Source organism: Marmota flaviventris, chromosome 15 (assembly GCF_047511675.1).
Source record: "Marmota flaviventris isolate mMarFla1 chromosome 15, mMarFla1.hap1, whole genome shotgun sequence".
Taxonomy (NCBI): domain Eukaryota; kingdom Metazoa; phylum Chordata; class Mammalia; order Rodentia; family Sciuridae; genus Marmota; species Marmota flaviventris.
The window spans coordinates 38530857-38553856 of NC_092512.1; the positions used below are offsets into that span (position 1 = coordinate 38530857).

Sequence of the window (23000 nt, forward strand, 5' to 3'; positions counted from 1 at the left end):
CTTCTCTGGGTTGCAGGGTTGCCCTGTTGCCATCTGGGGGCCCTCAAGTATCATGGGAGAGTATCAAACGGTGGCTCAGAGCTAGGACATAGCACGATTTGGATTCTGGTTTGGTCACATTGGTAGCCATGTGACCTTGAGTAAACTGTCTAACATGTTCGTTCCTTATTTTCCTTACCTGTAAAATGAGAATGATAAAATTAACTTTAAGAGCTCATTGTGAGAGCTGGGGTTGCGGTTCAGTGGTAGAGCACTTGCCTAACATGTGTGAGGCACTGGGTTCGATTCTCAGCACTGCATAAAAATAAATAAAGTTCCATTGACAACAACAACAACAGAAAAGGTTAGCATTTAAAAATAAAAAAGAGCTCATTGTGAGAATTAAATGAGAAGACAGAGAGAAAGCATTCAGGAGAGCCTGGCACATGGTTAGGCCTGACTTTGCATCCTACACACTGAGCTCTATATGGGCTACAGTCCCTGTTGATCACAGATACCTCAGCTGTTTATTGGATTCACCCATGCAAGAATGGGAGCTCCAAAATCAAAGCAGCATTGCTGTTTTATTTATTCACTGTTTTATTTCCACCTTTTTACAGGCTGCCTGGTATGCCTTCTATTCTCAATGCATGTTATATTGAGGAAAATAAATAAATAAATGAACCAATCAATGAGGATTTGAAAGAATGAATGACAAGAACTTCTTAGGGAATAAGAGGTTTTTGGACAAGGGGGTGTAACCCACATTTCTTTCCATGTAGGAGATTGCCCTGCTACATACAGGACAAAAGAGAAAAATGGAAATAGCAGTGTCTTGTTCCTCTTCAGGCCCATGAGAGTTTTGCAGGGACACGTTCCTGAGAGCAGTTGGCAAAGAGAGGTCAGTGGATGGCATAGCTGCCCCTTGCCACAGCTTTAACTATTCACGAGACCAAATTCAGGGGTTAACAAAGACTGATCAATAAAGTCAGTATTAATTTGTTGCCATCATTCCCATTTTATGAATAAGAAAATTCAAAGTAAAGGGATTTAAGACAGCCACAAGGGGTAAAAAATTTTCAGGATTGAAACGAGACCTGTAGACCATAAAGGCCTTGTTCTTCCTACAAGGCCTTTGGTATTCCAATCTCAGAAATGCAAAAAAAAAAAAAAAAACCCCCAAACCCTCATGAGTATGATCTTTTTCTGACAGAGAGGGAATCATACATATGTTAAGCTAAGTCTGGTGCTGAAGGTAGTGATAGCTTAACTCCTTCAGGGTCATTGGCAGGCTAGTCAGATGGGCAGCTGAGCCCTGTTCCAGCTCCTTCTCTTCTCCGGAGGTGAGGCCCTTCTAAAAGTCCACTCACTGCCCAAGGCTAATGAACCTCAGAGTATGGCAGCAATGGGTCAGAAGATCTTGGCAAATCCATACCAGTTAACTCAATCTCTGACTGTGAACCCAGGAGTCACTTCCTGACTCGTTCTTAGCTGTGGAAGTAAGAGAGCCACTGCTCTGGGCCCCTATCACATCCCCTCCCTGCTATCCACCTTGGTATCTGTTGGAAGCCCCAGTGCAGCCCCAGGCAGGGAGTAGTCCAGGGACATCAGGGGCCATGGAGGGCCCAGGCAGGGCTGGCAACCCTGCTCACGAAATCAGAGGGAAGACCTTTTGTTTTTTTATTAGTTGGTGTCAGAAATCCTCTGGCTTGGCTAAGCCAGCCCATGGGAAATGGACATTGGCAGCTTCCCAGATCCCTGCTGAACACTGGGACATCCGACAAGGAGAAGAATCCTTGTGACCCTCAGAAGGGCAGGGCAGAAAGGGAGTGGGCAAGATGGAGGGAGGCTCAGCACACCTGAAGAGGACAGGGGGAGACTAGGAGATGCTTAGGATGGTTGCTAAGTGAGGTGTGAGAGGATGTGAGCTGACCTTTCCCAGGCTCTCCCAGTTCTTCTGTAAACTCCCTTAAACCCTGTGAGTATTTTCTGTGAGTGATTTGTGCTGTGGATCCTGATGAAGCATCAGATCTTGGAGCAGAAGATGAGGATGATTCCAGCTACTTAACATCTGGGGGCCTGGGGTCTGAGAGGAGCCTAAGAGCACAGAGCTCCCTGGCCCTCATAGTTCAGAGGGCTCCAGAGCCACAGAACTGGAGGGAGTCAAGCAGATGTTCCCTAATCTTGGGGAGCCTCCAGCCATGCACTCAACTCTTTAACTGAAAAGTGAGAAGAAAAATGGAAAATGTGGTTTGGCTCTATAAAAGTGATACTAATTACAGCCATTTGTGCAAACTGCTTTCCATTAATGCTTAATTGCTAACCATGTGGTATAGGAACAATTATGCATCGCAAGAAGTACATGTCCGCTTGGCTGAGTTCTGCTTCCCTCCTGCGTGCTGGTCTTCCTCAGGCTTTGCTTTCATAGCCTGCTTGTCTGTGGGTTAGGACAGCAGCTACGCTCAAGCGTGGAGAAAGATCAGCACAGATGTATGCGTAATTCTGTCCTGTAAGGGATGGTTACCTGGTGCTGGCTCAGAATATGCCCTTTTTTAAATTTAGGAGACCAATAAAGCATCCCTCACCAAAGCAATCAGATCCCTGCATACCTCTAAAACAGAACTTAAGTAATCATTCCCCGTTGAGGTAAATAACTCATCTTAAGTCCATGCTTTAGAGAGGAGAGTAAAATATGGAAACAATTCCTCAGGGTACACTTAATAAAGACAGCAGATAAAAAGGTTCTTCAGTAGCTGTCCCTAAAGAAGAAGTTGAGAGGTGAAGCTCACACATACCAAGTAACTTTTCTGAGACAGTGTCTCCACTAATCTTTCACATTCTGCCTGGTGGCCTACTATGTGCCAGGGTCTGGCAGAAGCATCATGATGGGCAGAGTGGGGGCAGAGTCAGCACAAAATATGGAACCTTGTCTGTCCTCAAGGTAAGTGGGTTGGGAAAGGGACTACAGATGAATAAAATAAATAAATAAATAAATAAAGCCCACATGAAAGAAGAGAGAACAATACAGATACATCCACAAAGCAATCTTACTTCTGCAAGTCTTCTGATCCGAGTTGAGAATGTACCCTTGTTTGCACCTGCAGACATATGAGCCAGGAGTGTTGATGCAGAAGTGGGCACAGTTGTGTTCCAGGATGCTGCACATGTGGACCACTGAAAGGGAAGACACAGGCCATTAAGTGAACAGTGACGCTTTCCCTAACGTCATCCCACCCAACATTTATTCTGAGCCTACTCTGTGAAGGAGAGAGCAGGACCAAATAGAAGTGAGCTGCAGGCCCTACTCTCAAGGGGCTTTACGATCTATGGTACACAATACAGGTACAGATAGGTGGCATCAGCAACTTATAAAGGACCATGTAGGATTGTTGGAAAATAGTGTTAGGATGAACCATATGAAATTGCTGACATCCGATTGTTTTTGACCTACAAAACCAGAGATTTCCAGTTTAACTTAATAATACCATTCAGCAGGCAGGATGATCAGAAAGTTTACTGACTACCAGAAGATGCCTTAGCTTATGTGGATTTCCATAGGTAGAATTGGAGTTGGAGAAAAAGCTATTAGTTAAATGAGGATGTGTTAAAGAGCCCAAAGTTTCCCAGGATCACAAGTTGTTGTTGTTTTAATATTTATTTCTTAGTTGTATTTGGACACAATACCTTTATTTTATTTATTAATTTTTATGTGGTTCTGAGGATGGAACCCAGGGCCTTGCACATGCTAGGTGAGCACTCTATCGCTGAGCCACACCCCAGTCCCCTAAATATGCATGTTTTTAAATATGCAAAAGTATACAAAATTTTGGAGTAAGAATGAATTCATAGGTTTCATGTTAGCGTGATTTTTATATCTCAATTTAAAATATTTCTGCATTTATTTTCTGAAGTACCTCAGCTCTTAGATGCATAGATTCTTGCATAAGTCTACATGGAGCTTATAAAATTCTCATTTTTTTTACATCTTAATTTATGACTATACTCAACATAATGCAACTCAAGCATATTTAAAATTAACAACTATCAGTGTGCAAGTTATGTAAGTGTTCTTACAGACACAAAAGATGTTTATATGTAGAAAATAATTCTATGAAGTTAAAATAAAAGGGGCACTCAAAAGCTAAGAACAATTCCATTCATCTAGCACTTAGAAAAACTCAGCTATTGATGAAATCCATCCTAAAACCATGGCTCTTTATATCTAAGTAAGAAATATGGTAGGCAATAAATGGAATAGGGGAGTAAAATACTGTTTTATTTCATGACAGTACATATAGAATGTATTGTTCTGAGTTTATGCTTGTGTTTTAGCTCCTGTTAGGTACAAAAAACATTAGGAAAGTTCATAGATTAAATCTCATCTGTCATTTTTACTACAGGGTGAAATAACCATCTTTTTTGTGATGCTGAGCAATTTCTTAACTTTTTTATATAAAGTGGGACACAAATAGCAATGGCTCATATGGACTTTGTGAAGGTTATGTTACCCAAGATGGTAAAGTGGTTAGAAGAGTGTCCAATATGGGTGGTGGGGGGTGTGTACTCTGTACCAATTTATAAATGCCAAAGAAAATATAATGATTTTTAATTGACATGTTTCGTTTCATCCTATAAGTACTGATCTTTGACTTTGGATTTTCACTCCACATGAGTCAAGGTTTTATCTATACTGATACATGTATTGTATATCTTGGAATCTAAAATGTACCCCAATTTCAGAGATGTTCAAATGTGAGGACACATAGAATCAATCCTCATTATTTGTGGATTTCATATTTGAAAATTTGCCTACTTGCTAAAATTTATTTGTAACCCCAAATCAAAATTCACAGCACTTGCACAGTCATTTGTGGACACGCTCAGAGAGGTGAAAAATTTGTCATCCGACGCAGATGTTCCCAGCGGAGGTCGAACAAGGCAACGCTCTGTTTTCTCGTTGAAGCTGTCATATTTCATACTGCAAACAAGTCATTTTCACAGTCTATTTAGTGCCATGTTTTTGTCATTGTTGAGCTTTTCATAGGTGATTTTGCTGTTTGAAAGGGTGAAGAGCTGTCTAGTGTTCCCAAGTGCAAAAAAGGTTGCAATGTGCCTTTTGGGGAAGATATGCATGTTAAAATAAGCTTCATTCTGGCACAAGTTATACCTTTGTTCATAAAGGTATAAATGTTAATGAATCAGTATTCATATGGTAAATAAGTTGTGTTTAAACAGAAACACAGAATGAGGTAATTTATTGGTCAGTTGACAAAAACGTCAAATGACCAAGGGTCACAGGACCCACATATGTACCTGGGATGTTTTGCATCCTGCAAGGCTCTCCTCTCTCCCTGGACTGCTGCCATCAAGTCAGTTGTGGGCATAAGGACACTCCTGAGGATCACATAGCATGTCACCACCATTCCTTCATAATGAAGGAAGTCTAGAGTTAGGCAACTGATTCCAGGCAGTCCCCTCTGGGGAGGCCCCAGCAATGGGCCTGGTGCCTGCCTCCTTACTGGGACCTTGACAGACAAATTAAGAGGTGGTGTGAGGCAGGGAAAATCCCAGGTGGGCAGCCAGCAGCCCTGTGGGGAAGAGGGTGGCTTTTGGAAATAGACCACCCAAAAGCTCAGATTTGCCACCTATTATGACCTGTATGAATTACTTAATTTCTTTAACTCCACTTTCTTCCCCTGTCAAATAGGAACATTATAAAAACTATTGCATAGGGTTAGGAGGGGCAGCTTATAACTAGGCTTATTTTGGTCATGTCACATAAAAGAAACTGGAACCAGGAGTTTGTAACTGGGCACAATTGGAGAGCATTGGATTAGGAGCCAGAAGACCTTCGTTCTAGTCTCTTTTACCTTGTAGAACAAGTGAAGGAAGAGAAGGAGGTGTGTAGAAAGCCTGTTTCTTCACCTGTAGAACAAAGGCATGAGTGGGCTCTAGGGACCCTCAGTACAGATCCCTAGTATTTAGTCTGTATAGCAGCCCCCTCTCTAGAAACAACCCTTCCTGCCTGGTGACCATAGGAGCTGCCATGGTGGCCTGAGTTGGCTCCACTCCTGGCTGCTACAGGTTGGTACAGTATTTGACAATCAGTTCTTAATTGGCGTTTAGAAACTAGAACTTAGTAAAGGGGACTCAACTAACAGCAGGTAAAGGGAGGGCCCACGGGGTGATGCTTCCTGCCCCATGGACCAGAGAAGAAGGGGAGCAGATGAAAGCAGGTCACTCATTACTCTTGTCCTTATTTCCATGAATAATACAATTCAATCCCCTCCTTTTCAAAGTTGATGCAAGTCAAATTTCTGACACTTTCAACAACGACAAAAAATAATTCCAATTTTATTAGACAGAATAGGTTCTTCCATCTTTAGAATCCTATGGATGAGGGCTTGAGGGAGCTGAGGAGCATCTGGGCTTCAGGCCTTGCTCTCCTGTGGGACAGGCCTTTGCAAGATGACTAAAGGGAAGAAGATACCCTGGCTCCTGACCTGCCAGACAGGGTCCCATTAGCCCCTTTTCTCAGAAGATCTTCCAGGTTTACATTTGGTCAAGGTTTCATGTTTGGAGGGGGAAATAACTAACTAATCAGTCATCTAAGTCATTGTCAGGGATTGGCTTTTGGTTAGGAAACATGAAGAGAAGTGTTTTTTAACAACTGTATCCATGACCAAGAGTGTTCATTGTGGTGGGGTTGACGTGGGGTCTTGAAAGGAACAATTACTGGGTATATGAGACAGACATCTGTCAGTCTGGTCTCCCCACTTCAGAATGGGGCCTCAAGGGGGTACAATAAGTAGACTTTGCCCAGGCCAGTCTGTGAAGGGTGTGTCTTCAGAACACTATTATGACCTTAAATTATGCCTGCTCTGGCTGGGACAGGGCTATTAGGGTAGGAATGGCCTCCTTCAACTCTAAAATGCCAGGCCACACTGATAAAGCTGGCACTGAGAGATTAATTACAAGTAGCCCTGCCCAGGTTAGAGTGAGCCAAAGGACAGATATGCAAAGGAGAGACACACATTTTTCAGCCCTGAAAAATGCATGTTCTCTCTCACTGGAGGCAAAAATGGTGGATGTGTGGCTTTTGGTCATCTTGTAAACAGGACCTCAATTCATAGGACAGTTGGCCTCCAAGCCTATCTGGCAGTCTCGGGCATTGCCCGAGAATGGGACCTCAGGATTTTCTTTGGCTAGTGTGGGAGGTCACTGCTTCACCAGTACAAAGCTGCTGCTGTGCCCAGGTCCATGGCCACATAGCCACCATGAGCTGAAACCATGGCTCTTGCCCAAGAGACTGTGGCTGTAGAGCCTAATCAATTCCTAGCTGCAGGATAAAGGCTCCTGCCCTGATCCCGTCTAGACACTGCCTGTCTCTGTCTGCAGATCCAGCACCACTTTCTGCTCTGTCTATATTACAGGTGTCATTAGCCTTTTCCCCACTAAAATCCTGTCCTTCCTAGGTGCATAGTGGCCTCTACTCCCCTGCCTGGCACTTTATGAACACTTTTCAAACTGTGGATCATGACTCCTTATTGGGTAGTAAAATCTGAGAGAATCGAGACTAGCATTTACATTTCTTTTTAAAATAAAATTGAGCCAGACATGGTGCATGCCTGTAATCCCAGTGGTTCAGGAGGCTGAGGCAGGAAGATTGCAGGTTCAAAGCCAGCCTCTGCAACTTAGCAAGGCCCTAAGCAACTTGGCAAGACCCTTTCTCAAAAAAATAAAAAGAGGTGGGGATGTGGCTCAGGGGTTAAGTGCCCCTTGGTTTTAAAATAAAATAAAATAGAAATGAAATTGAAAATATCATCATTCTTTGCCTGGATTATTTCATTCACCCTCCCCATCAACTCTGGCCAACCAGAGTCTGTGTAGCACATAACGGTTAGGATGTAGCTCCTGACCAGAGTGCCTGGGCACCCGTTTCAACTCTTTCACTTAGAGCTACGTGACCCTGGGCAAGTTATTTAACCTCTCTGGGTCTAAATTCCCTCTTCTATAAAATGGAAATTTTAAAAGCACCTATTTCACAGGCTAGTCATGTTAATAAAAAGATTAATAAGATTAATAAGATGCTAATAGCTCAAAAAAGCACATACACATGTTAATAGCAATAGATAGAGAGACTTTCAAAACCTCAGAGATGCCATCTATAATTGAAAGATGTTCTTTGATATTGTCTGATAATTGGAGGGCAGATCAAAACTGTGTAGCCTATGGATGCTCAATGTATTGACTATAATAATACACAAGACGTGTGCACTGAGCAGGGCTCAAACATCTGTCCACACATCTACTATGTGTGTAAAATCCCCATTCTAAAGATGGAGCAATGGAAGCTCAAAGGGGGACCATGAAGAATCTTCTCAGCATTCTAGAGCTGGAGTCTCCTCACTTCCAGCCTTTTGCCTGTGGGTGAATGCCAATCACAAAGCAGGTTTACCAGACAAGGTAGGGCATGGGGGTGCAGTTGGAAAATGGTCCCAATAAGTAAAAGAGTGAAATGAGCAAGAATTTGCAATCAGAGCCTTACTACCATCTCCTGGCTGTTTGCTGTTGGCTGATTTGTCTGACAAGCTCACCAAACTGTATGAAGACAGCGGGGTCAAGGGGCCACCTGTCTCCAGAGTTTCCAGGAGGCTCAAAAGCAAAAACCTAAGGGATAGTACTTCATACATGTTAGGTACTGCAAGCTTGATAAAGAGACTCTAGGGCCTCTTCAATACCTTCAACTATTATTTTTTTTTTTTTGAGAGAGAGAGAGAGAATTTTAATATTTATTTTTTAGTTTTTGAGGGACACAACATCTTTGTTTGTATGTGGTGCTGAGGATTGAACCCGGGCCGCACGCACACCAGGCGAGCGCACTACCGCTTGAGCCACATCCCCAGCCCGGGCCTCTTCAATACCTTCAAAACAGTGGCTGAGGCTGTTGGGCTGAGCCTGGTGGGACCTAAAGAGTGCAGCTATGGGCGGGGGTTGTGGCTCAGTGGTACAGCACTTGCCTAGCATGTGTGAGGCACTGGGTTTGATCCCTGGCACCATATAAAAATAAACAAATGAAATAAAGGTATTGTGTCCATTTATAACTAAAAAAAATTTAAAATAATTAAGGGAAAAAAAAGAGTACAGCTTTATCTCCTGCAAGATGGATGGGAGTGGGGGATTCATTGTTCTCCAGCCACACAAATGAACAGGACAATACCAATGTTTTCTTAGAGCTTCCAGATTGCAAAAAAAGATGACAGAGGAGGAAAATCCAAACTGCCTTGTAATTTTGCTGCTGAACCTTACAGCACACAGAGAAGGATCTTCCATGGACAAGTTCACTTTCAACAAGTTCATGGGGGTCAGCTGCGTTGTAGCTCTTCCACCTTATCAGATTATCTTTCCATTTGCTGATTAATCCAGAGTGCTTATGAAAGAAATCTTCCATTAAAATTTTCCAATACATACAGATAAACTGTCAAAAGTGTTACAGAACCAATTTCTTTTAAAAATATTTCCAGGAAAGGGGGAGCATAAATTCTGCAGAAGTCATTTAAAGTCATAAACCTTAAAAATGTTTGCAGTGTGTTCTACTGATTGAAGTTTTCCAGTTGACTTAGGCCACGACACACCACAATAACTCGGCCTCTCTGTGGCGCCACGGAAATGGCACTTCTGAACATTTTCCAAGTGACATTGCAAAGAAAAAGGTTATTTTTTTCCTCCATGGCATTGATTTTTTTTTAAGTAAATCTTTTGATTCTGGAGTCAAGAAAAAAGGGGGTCTCAGGTTTTTGAGATTTATTCTTAGCAAGAGGATTTAAAAAAAAAAAACAAAAACATCAAATGTTCATCCTTTTCTTTCTCCCTGAGGCCTATATCATGCAGGTCTAGGGTTTGTCACATTCTTTTTTTTTTTTTTTTTTTTGATATTGGAGATTGAACCCAAGGACCATTAACCACTGAGCCACATCCCCAGCCCTTTTTTATATTTTACTTAGAGACAGGGTCTCTCTGAGTTGCTTAGGGCCTTGCTAAATTGCTGAGGCTGGCTTTGAACTAATGATCCTCCTGACTCAGCCTCCCCAGCCACTGGATTACAGGCATATGCCAGCGCACCAAGCTATGTTTGTCACATTTTGAGAACTGGTCCTCAGAGCCCTTACAGGAGCAGGTCCCCCTCCGAGGGAGTTAGTGAGGAGTTGGCTTCTTAAGCTCATTCTCACTTTTTTTTTAATACCATGGACTGAACTCAGGGGCACTCAACTACTGATCCCCATCCCCATCCCTATTTTTTTGTATTTTATTTACAGACAGGGTCTCACTGAGTTACTTAACACCTCACTTTTGCTGAGGCTGGCTTTGAACTTGAGATCCTCTTGCCTTAGCCTCCGGAGCCACTGGAATTACAGGCATGCGCCACGGTGCCTGGCTTAAGCTCATTCTCCACTCATATGTCAGAAATGCTAGTCATTTCTTCATCAAAGAAGCATGGTGGCTGGAAGGGACGGGGCAGCTGGAGTAGACAAGGCAGGACGGAACACTGTTTGCCAGGTGAGACACTTATTTCCAGTTGTCAGGGACAGGAGTAGAGCCTGGATGAAAATGGGACTCCCAGAGGAGGAAGAGTCGAGAAGGCAGCTGTAGAGGCAGGAAACGGGGGCGAGAGCAAGTTGACCTGCTGAGAAAAGTGGAGCCAGGGCTGGGGTCGGAGGTCACTGGGAGGAATGTGGGAAGGAGGAGAGAAGCCATGTGGAAAAAAAGATTAGAAAGCAAGAGGGGGAAGAAAAATGTCTTAACATAGAAGAATGCAGATCCAGGACCTGGGGAGGTATCTTCCTGCAGAAGGAGTAGTGGGTGAGGAGAACCACCTGCCACCTTACAGGTGGGAAGGTGCCAGGGCTACATCCTGCCCACACTCCCAGGCACTAAGTCTTTTTGTCAATTAAGAAAACATCCACTGCTAGTTCCATTGTGGGACAAAAATACCTTGGTACTCTACACCATACAAGAGAACCAGATTATGGTTTCTGCCTTCCATTCCCATTCCCGCTCCAATGCATGGATTCTAATTTACAGAGCACCAGGACAGCCCAAGTGCTGGAGAAAAACTTTGTTTTAACCCCTGGCCTAGGTTAGGCCCTGCTCCACCATCCCCTGAATTCTTCCTCCATTCCACTGTCACAACTGCACTTAATTATTTGTGTAATTAATTATATGCTTCCCATCTGTCTCCCTTAGCCAAAGTGTAAGCCCCAAAAGAACACTGTGTCTCTCCTGATCTTTGCTGTAGCACAGGATGAACGCTTGAAGATGAGTGAATGAGTCCTAACAGTTCCCCTCAAAGAGTTGAAGAAAGGTTGGACTTACCGCACAACTTGTTCTGGAACACCGAGGTCAGCGACTCGATTTGGCTGAAGTTGGCCACCAGGAAGACATGGTCTTCATGGGGCTCACTCCCAATAGCCTTCAATGTGTTGAAGTCCACTTGGCCCACACCAATGGCAAAGATCAAGATGCCTGTGTCCCGCGCCTTTGCAGCCACCTCAGCCACAGAGTCCTGGGGCCTCCCATCTGTCACAATCATTATGACTCGAGGCACATTCTCTCTCAGGGGCCGGGCCCCCTCTGCTTCTGAGAATGCAATGTTCAGGGCATACTGGATGGCCAGCCCTGTCATGGTGCCTGTGGACAGATGCCTCATCCTCTTGACCGCTCGTTCCACCTCAGATTTCCTCTTGAAGGTCTTGAGGGAGAACTCGTTCTTGACCGTGCTGCCATATTGGAGCAGACCCACCCGGGTGACATCTGGACCAATGTCCAAGAACTGCAAGATATCCACGATGAACTCCTTGACCTTTGCATAGTCATGGGTGTTGACACTGCGGGAGCTGTCAATGATGAAAACCAGGTCTGCTCGCTTATTGTCACAGGAGCTCTCTGGGGAAAGAGGAGCAGTCAAACACTTTAGAAGGGGAGTTAAGGATGTAGTAAAGATTGGCTATTGCTGAAAATCCTGGAATTGATGATCAACTTTCAAACCTCCAGAATTCATCAGTCTCCTCCCTACTTGGGAAGATACACACACACACACACACACACACACATATATATATATATATATATACATACATGACTGTATGATGGTAACCCTTGGCTATAAATATATATATATATATATTACAAAATAAGTAAATATATTAGTTTCTAGAAAGTTGCCAATGTAGTTTTTAGGTGGGAAGGAAGACATCTGATCAGGATCACATTTTATTTTTTCTGCATGGCATAGAAGTTAGCAGAACACTTCAGAATAGAAAAGAAGCTTAAGACAGGGTCCATTGTCAAATAGCTAACAGTCTACCTAGGAAGACTTAACTAATGGAACAATGAAAGAGTAAGTAGTATGAAACCATGGTCCTGACAGAAGATATTAAGAGAATAGGGATATTAGTGAGCTGGGAGATGAGATGTGAGCTGTGTTGTGGGAGCAGTGCTTGGACTGGAGAGAAGGAACACATGTAAAGGGACATATGAAGGGAAGCCCAAGTTGGAATGAACGTGATGGATAACAGAGTAAGTGATGAGCCTGGGTGGTAGGGAATACTAGGAGTTGCAGGCAGGAACTGAGGCCAGTTATAAAGACCTTTTGGGGGGGCAGGGGGATACCAGGGATTGAACCCAGCAGCCCTTAACTAGTGAGTTACATCCCTATCCCTTTTTTATATTTTATTTTGAGACAGGGTAACACTAAGTTGTTTAGGGCCTTGCTAAGTTGCTGAAGCTGGCTTTGAACTTGCACTCCCCCTGCCTCAGCCTCCTGAGCTACAGGGATTACAGGCATGCATCATTGTGCTGAAACAGTCATAAAGAGCTTTGAATTCAGAAATCTGTAGGTGAGGCCACGGGTGATGGGTCACCTCGGCATCATGTACTTAGCGTATATCTCCTGTAGGGAGCTCACATGACGAAAGTCAACTGAGTCAGGGGCTGGGGGATGCAGCTCAGTGGAGAGCATGTGCTTACCATGTGAGGCCCTGGGTTGCATCCCCAGCCTCAAACAAACAGAGTCACTTGAGTGTGGCAGTGGTTTGTAAGGTGAATGATCCACACTATCGTTGCACAGATCTGGTTGAAAAAGGGACTCAGACCTCAATCTGGAAGGCAGTAGTGGAAACAGAGAAGGGACCCAATCCAGCAACATGCCAAAAAGGGCACAATTAAATTGAAAAGAGGAAAATATGAAGTTTCTCCCTTACCATGACTACCATTCTATGCCTTGAACTCCTAAGAAAGGTTTGAGTCTGTAGATGAAATTCAATGCTTCCATGTTTCTGGGACAAGAATGGCATTGGATAGAATGAGGCCTCCTGCTTCAGTGAGTGGAGCTGGGCGTTCCTGTTGGATTTTCTCAGATGTCATGAGCTACGGCTTACCCTGGTTTAAGTGTCTCCACCAAAGATTTATGTGTTGAAGTTTAATCTCAATTGCAAGGCATTACAAAGGTGGCAACTTAATCCAACTCTGAATTTGGAAATGGAGCATTGTGGGGTGATAGTCCTTAGGGTAAAGCCCCTAATAATGGTGACTTGGGGCTTGGGTTGTAGCTCAGTGGTAGAGCGCTTGCCTAGCATGCACAAGGCACTGGGTTTGATCCTCAGCACCACATAAATGTAAAATAAAGATATTGTGTCCACCTAAAGCTAAAAAATAAATATTAAAAAAAAAAATAGGGGCTGGGATTGTGGCTCACCGGTAGAGTGCTTGCCTAGCACATGTGAGGCCCTGGGTTTGATCCTCAGCACCACATAAAAATAAAAAAATAAATGTATAAAACATAAATAAATAAATAAAATTTCCTTAAAAAAATAAAAAATTATGGTGACTTGATAAGAAGAGGGAGAGAGACCAAAAGATACACAACCACACATATGCTCCCTGTTTTTTGCTATGTGATGCCCTGTATCGCCTCAGGATTCTGCCAACAAGAAGGTCATTACTAGATGCAGCTCCTTGACCTTGGCACAGAACAATGAGCCAAAATATAGCTCCTTCGTTTATAAAGTTATTCAGCCATAGGCATTTTTTTATAGAAACAGAAAACAAAGCAACATCACCTTCACCTGGGGCTAGTCCTCGCCACCACTTTCTCTATCCCCTTCTCAGACTTTGCAGCTAAATGGGGATTTAAAGGGAATTAGAAAAAGGATCTCAAATGCTTGCCCTAAATCTCATTCACCACAGCTGCAAGGAACAGAGAGAAAGCCAAAAACGAAACAGTGGAGCCAGTCATAAAAATGAGAAGCGGGAAAGGCCCATGAAGTCATCCTGTCCAGGCCAGCTTGCCAGGCTGTGACTCGTCCCTGAGTGTCTACACACACACCTCAGTCACTGCAACCTCACAATCCTAACCACTTTAAAAGAGGAGGCGCCCCCAAACACCAGTAGCTTGGCAGGAAATCAACCTCTGCCACATCCACAAATCCACCAGGGACTGGAAGAATCTAAGGTGAGTTTCTCAAAACAGAGGCCCCTTGCCTTTGAGGATCCAGAAATAAAATCAATATAAAATCTGACATTTGTAGGATGTTTTAACATCTTTTTTCCTCCAGATCACTGACAGTCACAATGGCCTCGTTTCATTTTCAGAACAATCTGTTGACAAAAGAGCTGGTCATACCATGTCCATCAGATAGATGAAAAAAATGGAGGCCCTGAGAGTTTGAACATCTTTCATAATTCAGAAGAAAAAAAAATATAGAGATGTCACTAAAACCCATGGGGTATTTGTGAGAACTCAGGAAATGATGTGAGTGAAGAGCCAATGTGTGGTAGCTGCATATGCAGGCTATCCCTCCTCAATACCTGGTACTAAAATCCTTCAATACCCGGCATTAAAAAATGAGAAAGAGAAAAGAATAAAATCTTTCAATCCAGTGTGGCTTGGTAGGTAAGAATGTGGCCCCTTAGCCCTTCACACTAGCAGAGCCAGATAAGATGATTTAGATCCAAGCTCCTCTGTTTCCTAGGCAGGAGATCTTAGGCAAGTTGTCTTACGCTCTACTTTCACTGAGTCCCACTGCAAAGGTGGGTGTGAACAATAAATAAGCCAACACACATAAAGCCTTTCAAACAAGTTCTGACACCTATGAAATACTCAATAAATATGACCTAGTAGTGTATTCTTGTTGAGTCTCTCTCAGTCTTAGGAGTTGTTATTCTCTCCATTTTACAGAGAAAGAGACTAAAGGTCAAAGAAGTTAAGGAAATGCTCAAGAGACTATTTGCATAGAAGTGGCAGAAACTGGACCGGTACTGAGATCTTGGGACTCTGCAGCTATTTCACTTAGGATTTTGGAGTCTTTTCCAAATGAAATTATTTTACTCTCATCATAGAGAGTCTCATCCCTTTCTACTCCAAGCATGCTCTGACTCCCTGGGCGGATGACACCAAGTATTTTTACTATGCTATCACACAGCCATTTAGCCAGAGCAGGGGAGGCTGATTGGTGACAAGGCTGCAGTCCCAAGAGGAAGATACAGTTCTGAGGTTGCACAGTGTCCTCCTGCTGGGATAGAAATGTTGCTTAAAATTGTCTTAGAGGGCTGGGGTTGTAGCTCAGTGGCAGAGCACTTGCCTAGCACAGCACATGTGAGGCACTGGGTTCAATCCTCAGCACAACATAAAAACAAATGAATAAGATAAAGCTATTGTGTCCATATACAACTAAAAAAATTTTTTAATTGTCTTAGAGCTGGAAGGGTCCAAATAAAGTCCAACTCATTTACTGAGGCTCAGGTGAGTTGTGCTGGGTCCATTACCCCTTCTTTGGAAGGTAAGAGACATCCCTTGCCCAGTGCCTGGACTTAAAGAGTCAAGCTGACTGAATGACATTTTATTATGTGCCTATAAACCATCTTCCAACTGCTGTTGGAAATCGTGTCATGAAGGCCCAAAAGGAAGATCATCATGTGTTCTCCCAGGCCAAGGAGATAGAGATGTCCTTCATCAGAACCAATGGTTAGCATGAGAGGAACATACATAGATTAGAACAGTCCATTTGGGGGCAAACATCTTTCTACAGTTCCTTGTGCAGAATCTGCAAGACTCTTCACAGAAAATATTTCAGAGTGTTCCCAAACATATGGAATTCTCATATCATAATGTTAACTATATTGAGAATTGTTCAGGGGCGCCTGCCATGAGGTGCTGGAAAAGGCACTTATCTAAGTCCCAGATCTGACTATAATAAGCCATGAGGACTTGCAGAGGTACCTCTTTGAGCCTCAGTAAAGTGAATAAGTTAGGCTATTTGGACCCTTCCAGCTCTTAAATTTTATCAGCCTATGATTTCATGAACCAAAAGTTTAAAAATGGTTATGCTCATAAAATGGTAAAGATTTGAGACCCCAAATCTCTAATCACATTAGCAGGACCACACTTAGAACTTTTTGACTTCATGATTGTCATTGCTTCCTTGAATTGACTGCTCTGACTCCATCCCTTCTACCTAAAGCCTTTTCCATCACCTGGAAAAGGCTTTAGGTAGAAGGGATGGAATTCCATTTAATTCTAGAAACATTGAAGACGTAACTGTCTTCCAACCACATGACTAAAAAGATAAATGACTAGTTTCTGCCTCTGGGAAATTCACAATGAGATAGTGAGGTCAAGAATTCTCAGAACTTCTTTTTTTCCAAAGGTCTCTCTCTCTCTCTTTCAGAATGTGTTCTTGGATCAACAGCATCTACTTCACACTATAATTTGTGTTAGAAGTGCAAATTTTCAGTTGCCATCCAAGACCTACTGAATCAGAAGTTCAGGAGGTGTGGCCCACTGATTTTAGCTTTTAAAAAGTCCTCCAGGGACTTGAGATGCATACTCCAGTTTGAGAAGCACTGAATCAGCCCTTCCAGGGACAAGTTGACCTGTGGCTCTGAGCCCTCCAGGGACCTAAAGTTTTCTTGATGAAAACTCGGTCACTTGGGCTGCCAGGACTTGATGGTCTCAACCCAGAACCATCTGGGAAAAACTTGCACTGAAACCTCCAACAACATTTTGAACCTTTGTGATATTTTTTGTAACCGTCCAGACGTTGTGGAAACTGCCCATTTGTTTTGATGGGAACTAATCCAGTTTAGCACATAATTCCATGTGGGTTTTCCAGGCTTCCCTTCCAATCAATTGTGATGCTTGGTGGAATATTGATACCATGACTAAAATTTGTAATAAAAATCCCAGTTGGGGGAGAACTTCCTGCTTCTAAGATCTCCAGAAGAAAAGAGTTCTCAGGGGGCTGAACCTCTGTGTACCTTCTTCCTTTCAAAGGAGCCTTTAATTAGTATCCTCCTTTTAGGCAGGTCTATACTGGGTCCTTGTTCCTCAGCAAGTGAAAATCATTGGGCCATATTATCCCAGTAGTAAGTTCAGACATGAAGGCTGGGCAGGTGTGGCTTCTTGAGAGGGACTATCCTGGGTCCTAGAAATGCCCAGCCCTTCCTCTTCTTCCTGGGACCTGTGGATATGTCATCCATGGCTCCAAGCCCAGGGCCAATGCTAGACCATGGGCACCTTCATGAAAATTAGAAATGTACATTTCCAGGATTTCAGGGTGGACTCAGTCTGTGGGGCTCAGGTCTCAGCTTTCAGTTCTCCTCAACTCCTTGGGCAGGTGCTATGTGCAGCACCAAGTGCATAGTCATAGCTGTAGCCCTGCTCTTACCTAGCCTTGTGGAGTTGGGATTACAGACATTCACCACTGCACCTGGCAGATTTTATTTAGACTTTCCATTTCCAGAATCCTCAAGATACAGCAGGACTGCATTGGTTCTCTGGGGTCAATTCTTTCCTTCCCTGAAATCAGGGCCTGAGAGAGGGAGCCCAAACTTGCCTCCTTCCCACCAAGTGCTTTTCCCTTGTTAAATGCCTATTTGTGTTTCTTTCCTTTTTTTTTTTTAACTTAAAATGATGAAAACAGATGCTTGCCTCCCTGAATACCAGCAGCTGCGTAAGTCAGGCTGGTAGCTGTTCACATCCTCACTCACTTCACAACAGCTTATTCAAAGTCCAGTAGGTGCAGGTTCCTATAGGAGATTGAAAGATGGGACAGACGTGATGGAAAGACAGAGGTCACCGATCTTTGAGAGATTGTGGGGAATTGGAGGAATATAGACTGGACAATAGGCAGTGCCCAGGGAAATGGGCCTCAGAAAATATGATGCTTCATATCAGTTCCTAGCGAGTTTCTACCAGCAGATGGTTTGTGGGCGCTCACCAAGAGAACCGTGAAAAATTTAATGATACAAGTGAAAAAACCAACAGCGTCTGGAACAGTGGTAGAGTGAGTGGATTAGGAAACTAGAGTGGGGTTTCCAGGCAGCATTAATGGCCTTCTTGAAGGTGATGATCAGGAATTCAAGTGAGACATGTGCATTGGGTTTTGTTGCAGAGACAATTAGCTACCCATTTAGGACTGGATGGGTGGGTGAAGGAACAGCAGGCAAAAAGTTGGATTTAACCATGTTATCAAGATGAGCCAGAAGGGTTGGTAGTAATCCCAACTCCCCAAGGCTAGGTAAGAGCAGGGCTACAGCTATGACTATGCAGTTGGTGCTGCACATAGCACAGAGTGACTACAGTGGTTTCCCATGGTATCATAGATGGGGAGGGGCTGGGGTTGTGGCTCAGTGGTAGAGCACTTGCCTTGCATGTGTGAGGTATCAGGTTCAATCCTCAGCACCACAAAAAAAAAAAATTAATTAAATAAAAGTATGTGCTGTCTATGACTTAAAAATATGTTTTTAAAAAAAGCTGGAGAAGTAGGGATTAGAGGAAACAATGGGGCAAAGGGAGGTGGAAAGATAGCAGGATGAATGGATCTAAAGTCCAGATAAGGTCATAGAATTATAGGAGTTGATAGAAGAGGTGGGCTGGAAAGATAGGAGGTTCAAATTGAGATCAGGAAGAGATTGCAGTTACTGTGATCACAAGGTCAAGATAAAGAGAAGTAAATAGCTGAGATCAGGTGGGGAGTACAGATTTGGAGAAAAGAATATCAAAGATATTGCAGGATGATTCATATGGATATTGATATCACCAGCAAGGAGGACAAGAGTCAGCTGCAGTAGTGGTGGTGAGCCAAGAACTGCAAATGTTCTTGTAACTAGGAATAACCAGAGGGATCTTTTAATTACTTAAGATTGACCAGATACCCTGTGTAACTTGATTAAAAACATGATTAAAATTTCATAAAGGAACAGAGAAAAAACTACCTCATTAGAGTTTCAAAGGGACACTGGAGAGAAAAGTTAAAGCTGCTTTATGATAAAAGAGAGCGCATTACAAATCAGCAGGAGTTTAAGAAGCTGGGGGTGGGGGGACATGCAAAAATTGTTATTCCTGGATGGAACAGAGAAGGAAAATCCAGGGACATCTATAGTTTGGATCTCAGCAAGGCACACAACTGACTGGTGGGACAGAAATGTAGATTCCATATCAAAGCACAATAGAGCCTATCACTCAACAAACACTTAAGGAGCACCTACTGTGTATCAGGCTGTAGGGATACAGTGAGGGAAAAGACTCAACTGTGACAGGCAGTCACACAGACAATAACAGGACACAATGAAGCAGGCCGACTAGACAGGTCAGCACAATGTAGTGGGGGGCCACCCATGAGCTATGTTAAGCATGCTCTCTCAGCCTTGAGTCAAGGGGGCGTTGGTCTGGCATTGCACGCTGTGGGCTGCACGATCAGGTGACCTCCACCTTCGCTGGGCAAAGAAGGCTGCTTTCTCATGGCTCTGCACCTGGGCGTTACCCACTGGGGCTGCACCAGCCCACCCCCTGCCTTATTTGGTGAAGAACCTTCCATCGAAAATTCTTTGTTAATTTCCCTATAAATAAAGGGATTCTGGGTGCCGCTGTCTCTCGCTCTCTTGCCTTCCAGCATGATAGCAGGACCCTTAAGGTGGCAGAGCCATCTCTCCTCTGCTTTGTGAAAAAATTACTTATATGTCCGTGTGGTCTTTTTGCCACCAGCCCACACCAAAAGCAAAAGGATCCTGATTCCACCTCCCGCACTGGCTGTAGGAGATTCAGTGTGCTGTTGTTGGTAAACTTAAATATTTCAAGCCAGTCTGGAAAGAGGTCCCCAGGGAAAGATGGAGAGAGAGGACAGAAGAGAGAGTGAAAAAAAGAGAGAGAGGGAGAGAGAATGGCTAGTTCATGGTACAGGTACTTGGGTGATAGGACAAGCTTAGTGAGGCCCCTTTCGGTCGTTGACTTTTGCCCCTAGCAAACAGGATTACTCAATTCTGGTCTCTCCCACTCAGCCTGGGCTCAGCCTGAGGATCCTTTCAATACCACACACCAGGTACCTACAATCTATCAGAGTTGGCACATGAGATGGAATCATTTTGCCAATCTTTTGTTGTTGTTGTTGTTCTTCTTCTTCTTTTTAGATATACATGACAGTACAATGTACTTTGACATGTTATACATACATGGAGTAGAACTTCCCATTCTTGTGGTTGTACATGATGTGGAGTTTCACTGGTCATATATTTATTTATGAATATAGGAAAGTTATGTCCCATTCATTCTACTGTCTTTCCCATTCCCATCCCTCTCCCTTCCCTTCATTCCCCTTTGTCTAATCTAATGAACTTCTAGTCTTCCCTCCCCGCCACCCCCTTATTGTGTGTTAGTATATCACCACATATCAGAGAAAACATTCAGCCTTTGGTTTTTGGACCCCGGCTTATTTCACTTAGTATGATAGTCTCCAGTTCCTTACATTTACCAGCAAAAGCCATCATTTCATTCTTATTTATATTTTGCCAACCTTGTTTTAGAATCTGATACTCTACAACAAAGATTAAAGTACTCAATTTTATCCATTTCTAAGAAACCAAATACAGGTAAATTAGCTAATCATACATCTGAGATATTATCTAAGTGCTAACTTACTCCTTCAATGTGATATAAGAAGGGCAGGCAGATAAGACTGGCCATGTCAACAGTCAGCACATGAGATTCCAGAAAAAGCCACATTTCTGACAGAGGACTGCTAGGTGGGCACAGGGTCAGAGCAAGAGAAACAAACATTGCAAGGAATGTTCTCCTTGGACTGTGAAAGTGGTATGGATCCTCCATTATAAGAATCTAAATAAGGGAAATTTGTACCTTATGAGCATTTAACTTGCATGCATTGAATGTGTGGGCTTGTCAAAGATAGATGGAGAGACAGACAGGCTGAGAGCAAAGACCACCATGTAACACAGCACTGTGACCCTACCCACCGTTGTGCTATGAGCATGTATCCACAGAGGCCTGGGATATGGACCCTGCTGCCATCCCCCACACCCCACCCCACCATGTGGTTCTGTCGCCATGCACCTTCAGACTGTAACTAGCTGTCAGGGCTTATAAACGATTTAAAGGAGATTTCAGAGATAATTTGGACCATCTTTGATTTTTTTGGTCCCTGGTACCACCTGAGCTGCACTTCCCCTGTATTTAGGGGACTTGATTAGGGTGCCATGGACTTTGGCCAGGCCTGGAAAGCTCATAATCAATTCTTCCCTCTCCAATTCCCTCATTAGTCAGTCACCAGCTGCTGCGTTACATCACACCAGACACTGTACAATGAGTTGATGAGCTGTGGCTTGCTTTGAATCAGCTCATGCTATGTTCACATCTTCCAAAAGAACCACTGGGGAATATCCTGAAAACTTGGTTATATTATATTAGGGAGACACCCTGAACTACTTAATGGGTCTAGGACATATTTTGGACTTATTAGCAAATCCATTTCCTACTCAGTAACACTTTCCAAACATTTTTCCAAATTCTAGAATAGGCACTTGTATTACCCTCTACATACAATGCTGGGAGGAATCGTTAATAGACCGAATAATAGAATCAGAACCAGAAGGCATTTCTGAGGGCTGGAATAATGAGTCAAAACTAACAAGATGAAATCTAATTGGTGTAAATGGCAGGCATTGCAAGCAGGGCTCAAAAATCAACTGTATGAACCTCAGGAAGGGAGACATCTGGATTGGCAGCTAGACACAAGATAAAATCAGGAGCCAGGATGGCCAATCCAAGCCTGAACGTAGCTCCTCACACCCCTAGTCCCAGCACTGGCAGAACACTTCAACCAATACAGGCTTTAGAATCAAAGTTTATCCACAGGAGTCCCACCACCCACAGACTGGAGGGGTCATGGAAAGAAACCAGTGACATCCAGATAACATTTTCCATCATGTCGTTAGACCCCTCCCAATCTCAGTGCCCCAACCATCTCATCAATGGCCCTCCTGGCCCAGGAGAAAAAGACTCTCTTGACAAAACAGGCCTTAGTCTTCCTACCTTCATATCAGAACTTCCCTGTCAATGACTATTTTGTTGAGTATCATTAGACTGAATCTGTAGCTGTTAGTTCCCAGGACAAATAAGACTCAGGAAACTGTTTCATCAAAGCCACTGTCAGCAAGGTCTCTGATGTTCAGGGGAGGATGAACTCAGGAACTCATTAGCCTCCTTGACTAATCCACCCTCAACTGCCCTCTACCTCCTACCCCACAATGCCCAACTGCCTATCTGTGGCTCCCTGTACTCCATCCTCTCTGCTCAGGATGCCCTCAGCTGCCTTGTCAGTTTAAGACTTAAAGACTGTGTTGACCTATCTTAAAGATCTTTCCCAATGAACTTCCACTGACTTAAATGACCCTCCTCTGAGCCCTCTGTACCTGCTGCCCTCCTCTGCTGAGCATCTCACCCAGTATCTCATGCATGGAGTTACCTAGCTACATGCCATGTCTTCTACGAATCCCTAACACCCAACATAGTACCAGGTACCTTGAGACCCTAATCTGGGTCTTTGCTTATTCCTTTTGGTGTGTACATGTTGGTGTGAGAGAGAGGGAGGCAGGGAAGAGGGAAGTTGCAGCTAGCCCTCCATGAGCTGAGATAGACTGAGAAAGTGGATCACTGGAGGTTCAATCAATAACAA

The 23000-nt window shown here is 43.5% G+C and overlaps 1 protein-coding gene across 2 annotated transcripts in view; it reads right to left on the minus strand.

The window, feature by feature from the left end:
* Window positions 1–23000, minus strand: part of Matn2 (matrilin 2) — a 138720-nt gene that overhangs the window by 79084 nt on the left and 36636 nt on the right. For both annotated transcript variants that reach the window (XM_027947724.3, XM_027947715.3), the window contains exons 3-4: window positions 11353–11922; window positions 3031–3153 (exon numbers count right to left, since the gene is read on the minus strand). In XM_027947724.3, coding sequence (XP_027803525.2) covers window positions 3031–3153; window positions 11353–11922 — 693 coding nt within the window. The remainder of the gene's footprint in view (window positions 1–3030; window positions 3154–11352; window positions 11923–23000) is intronic.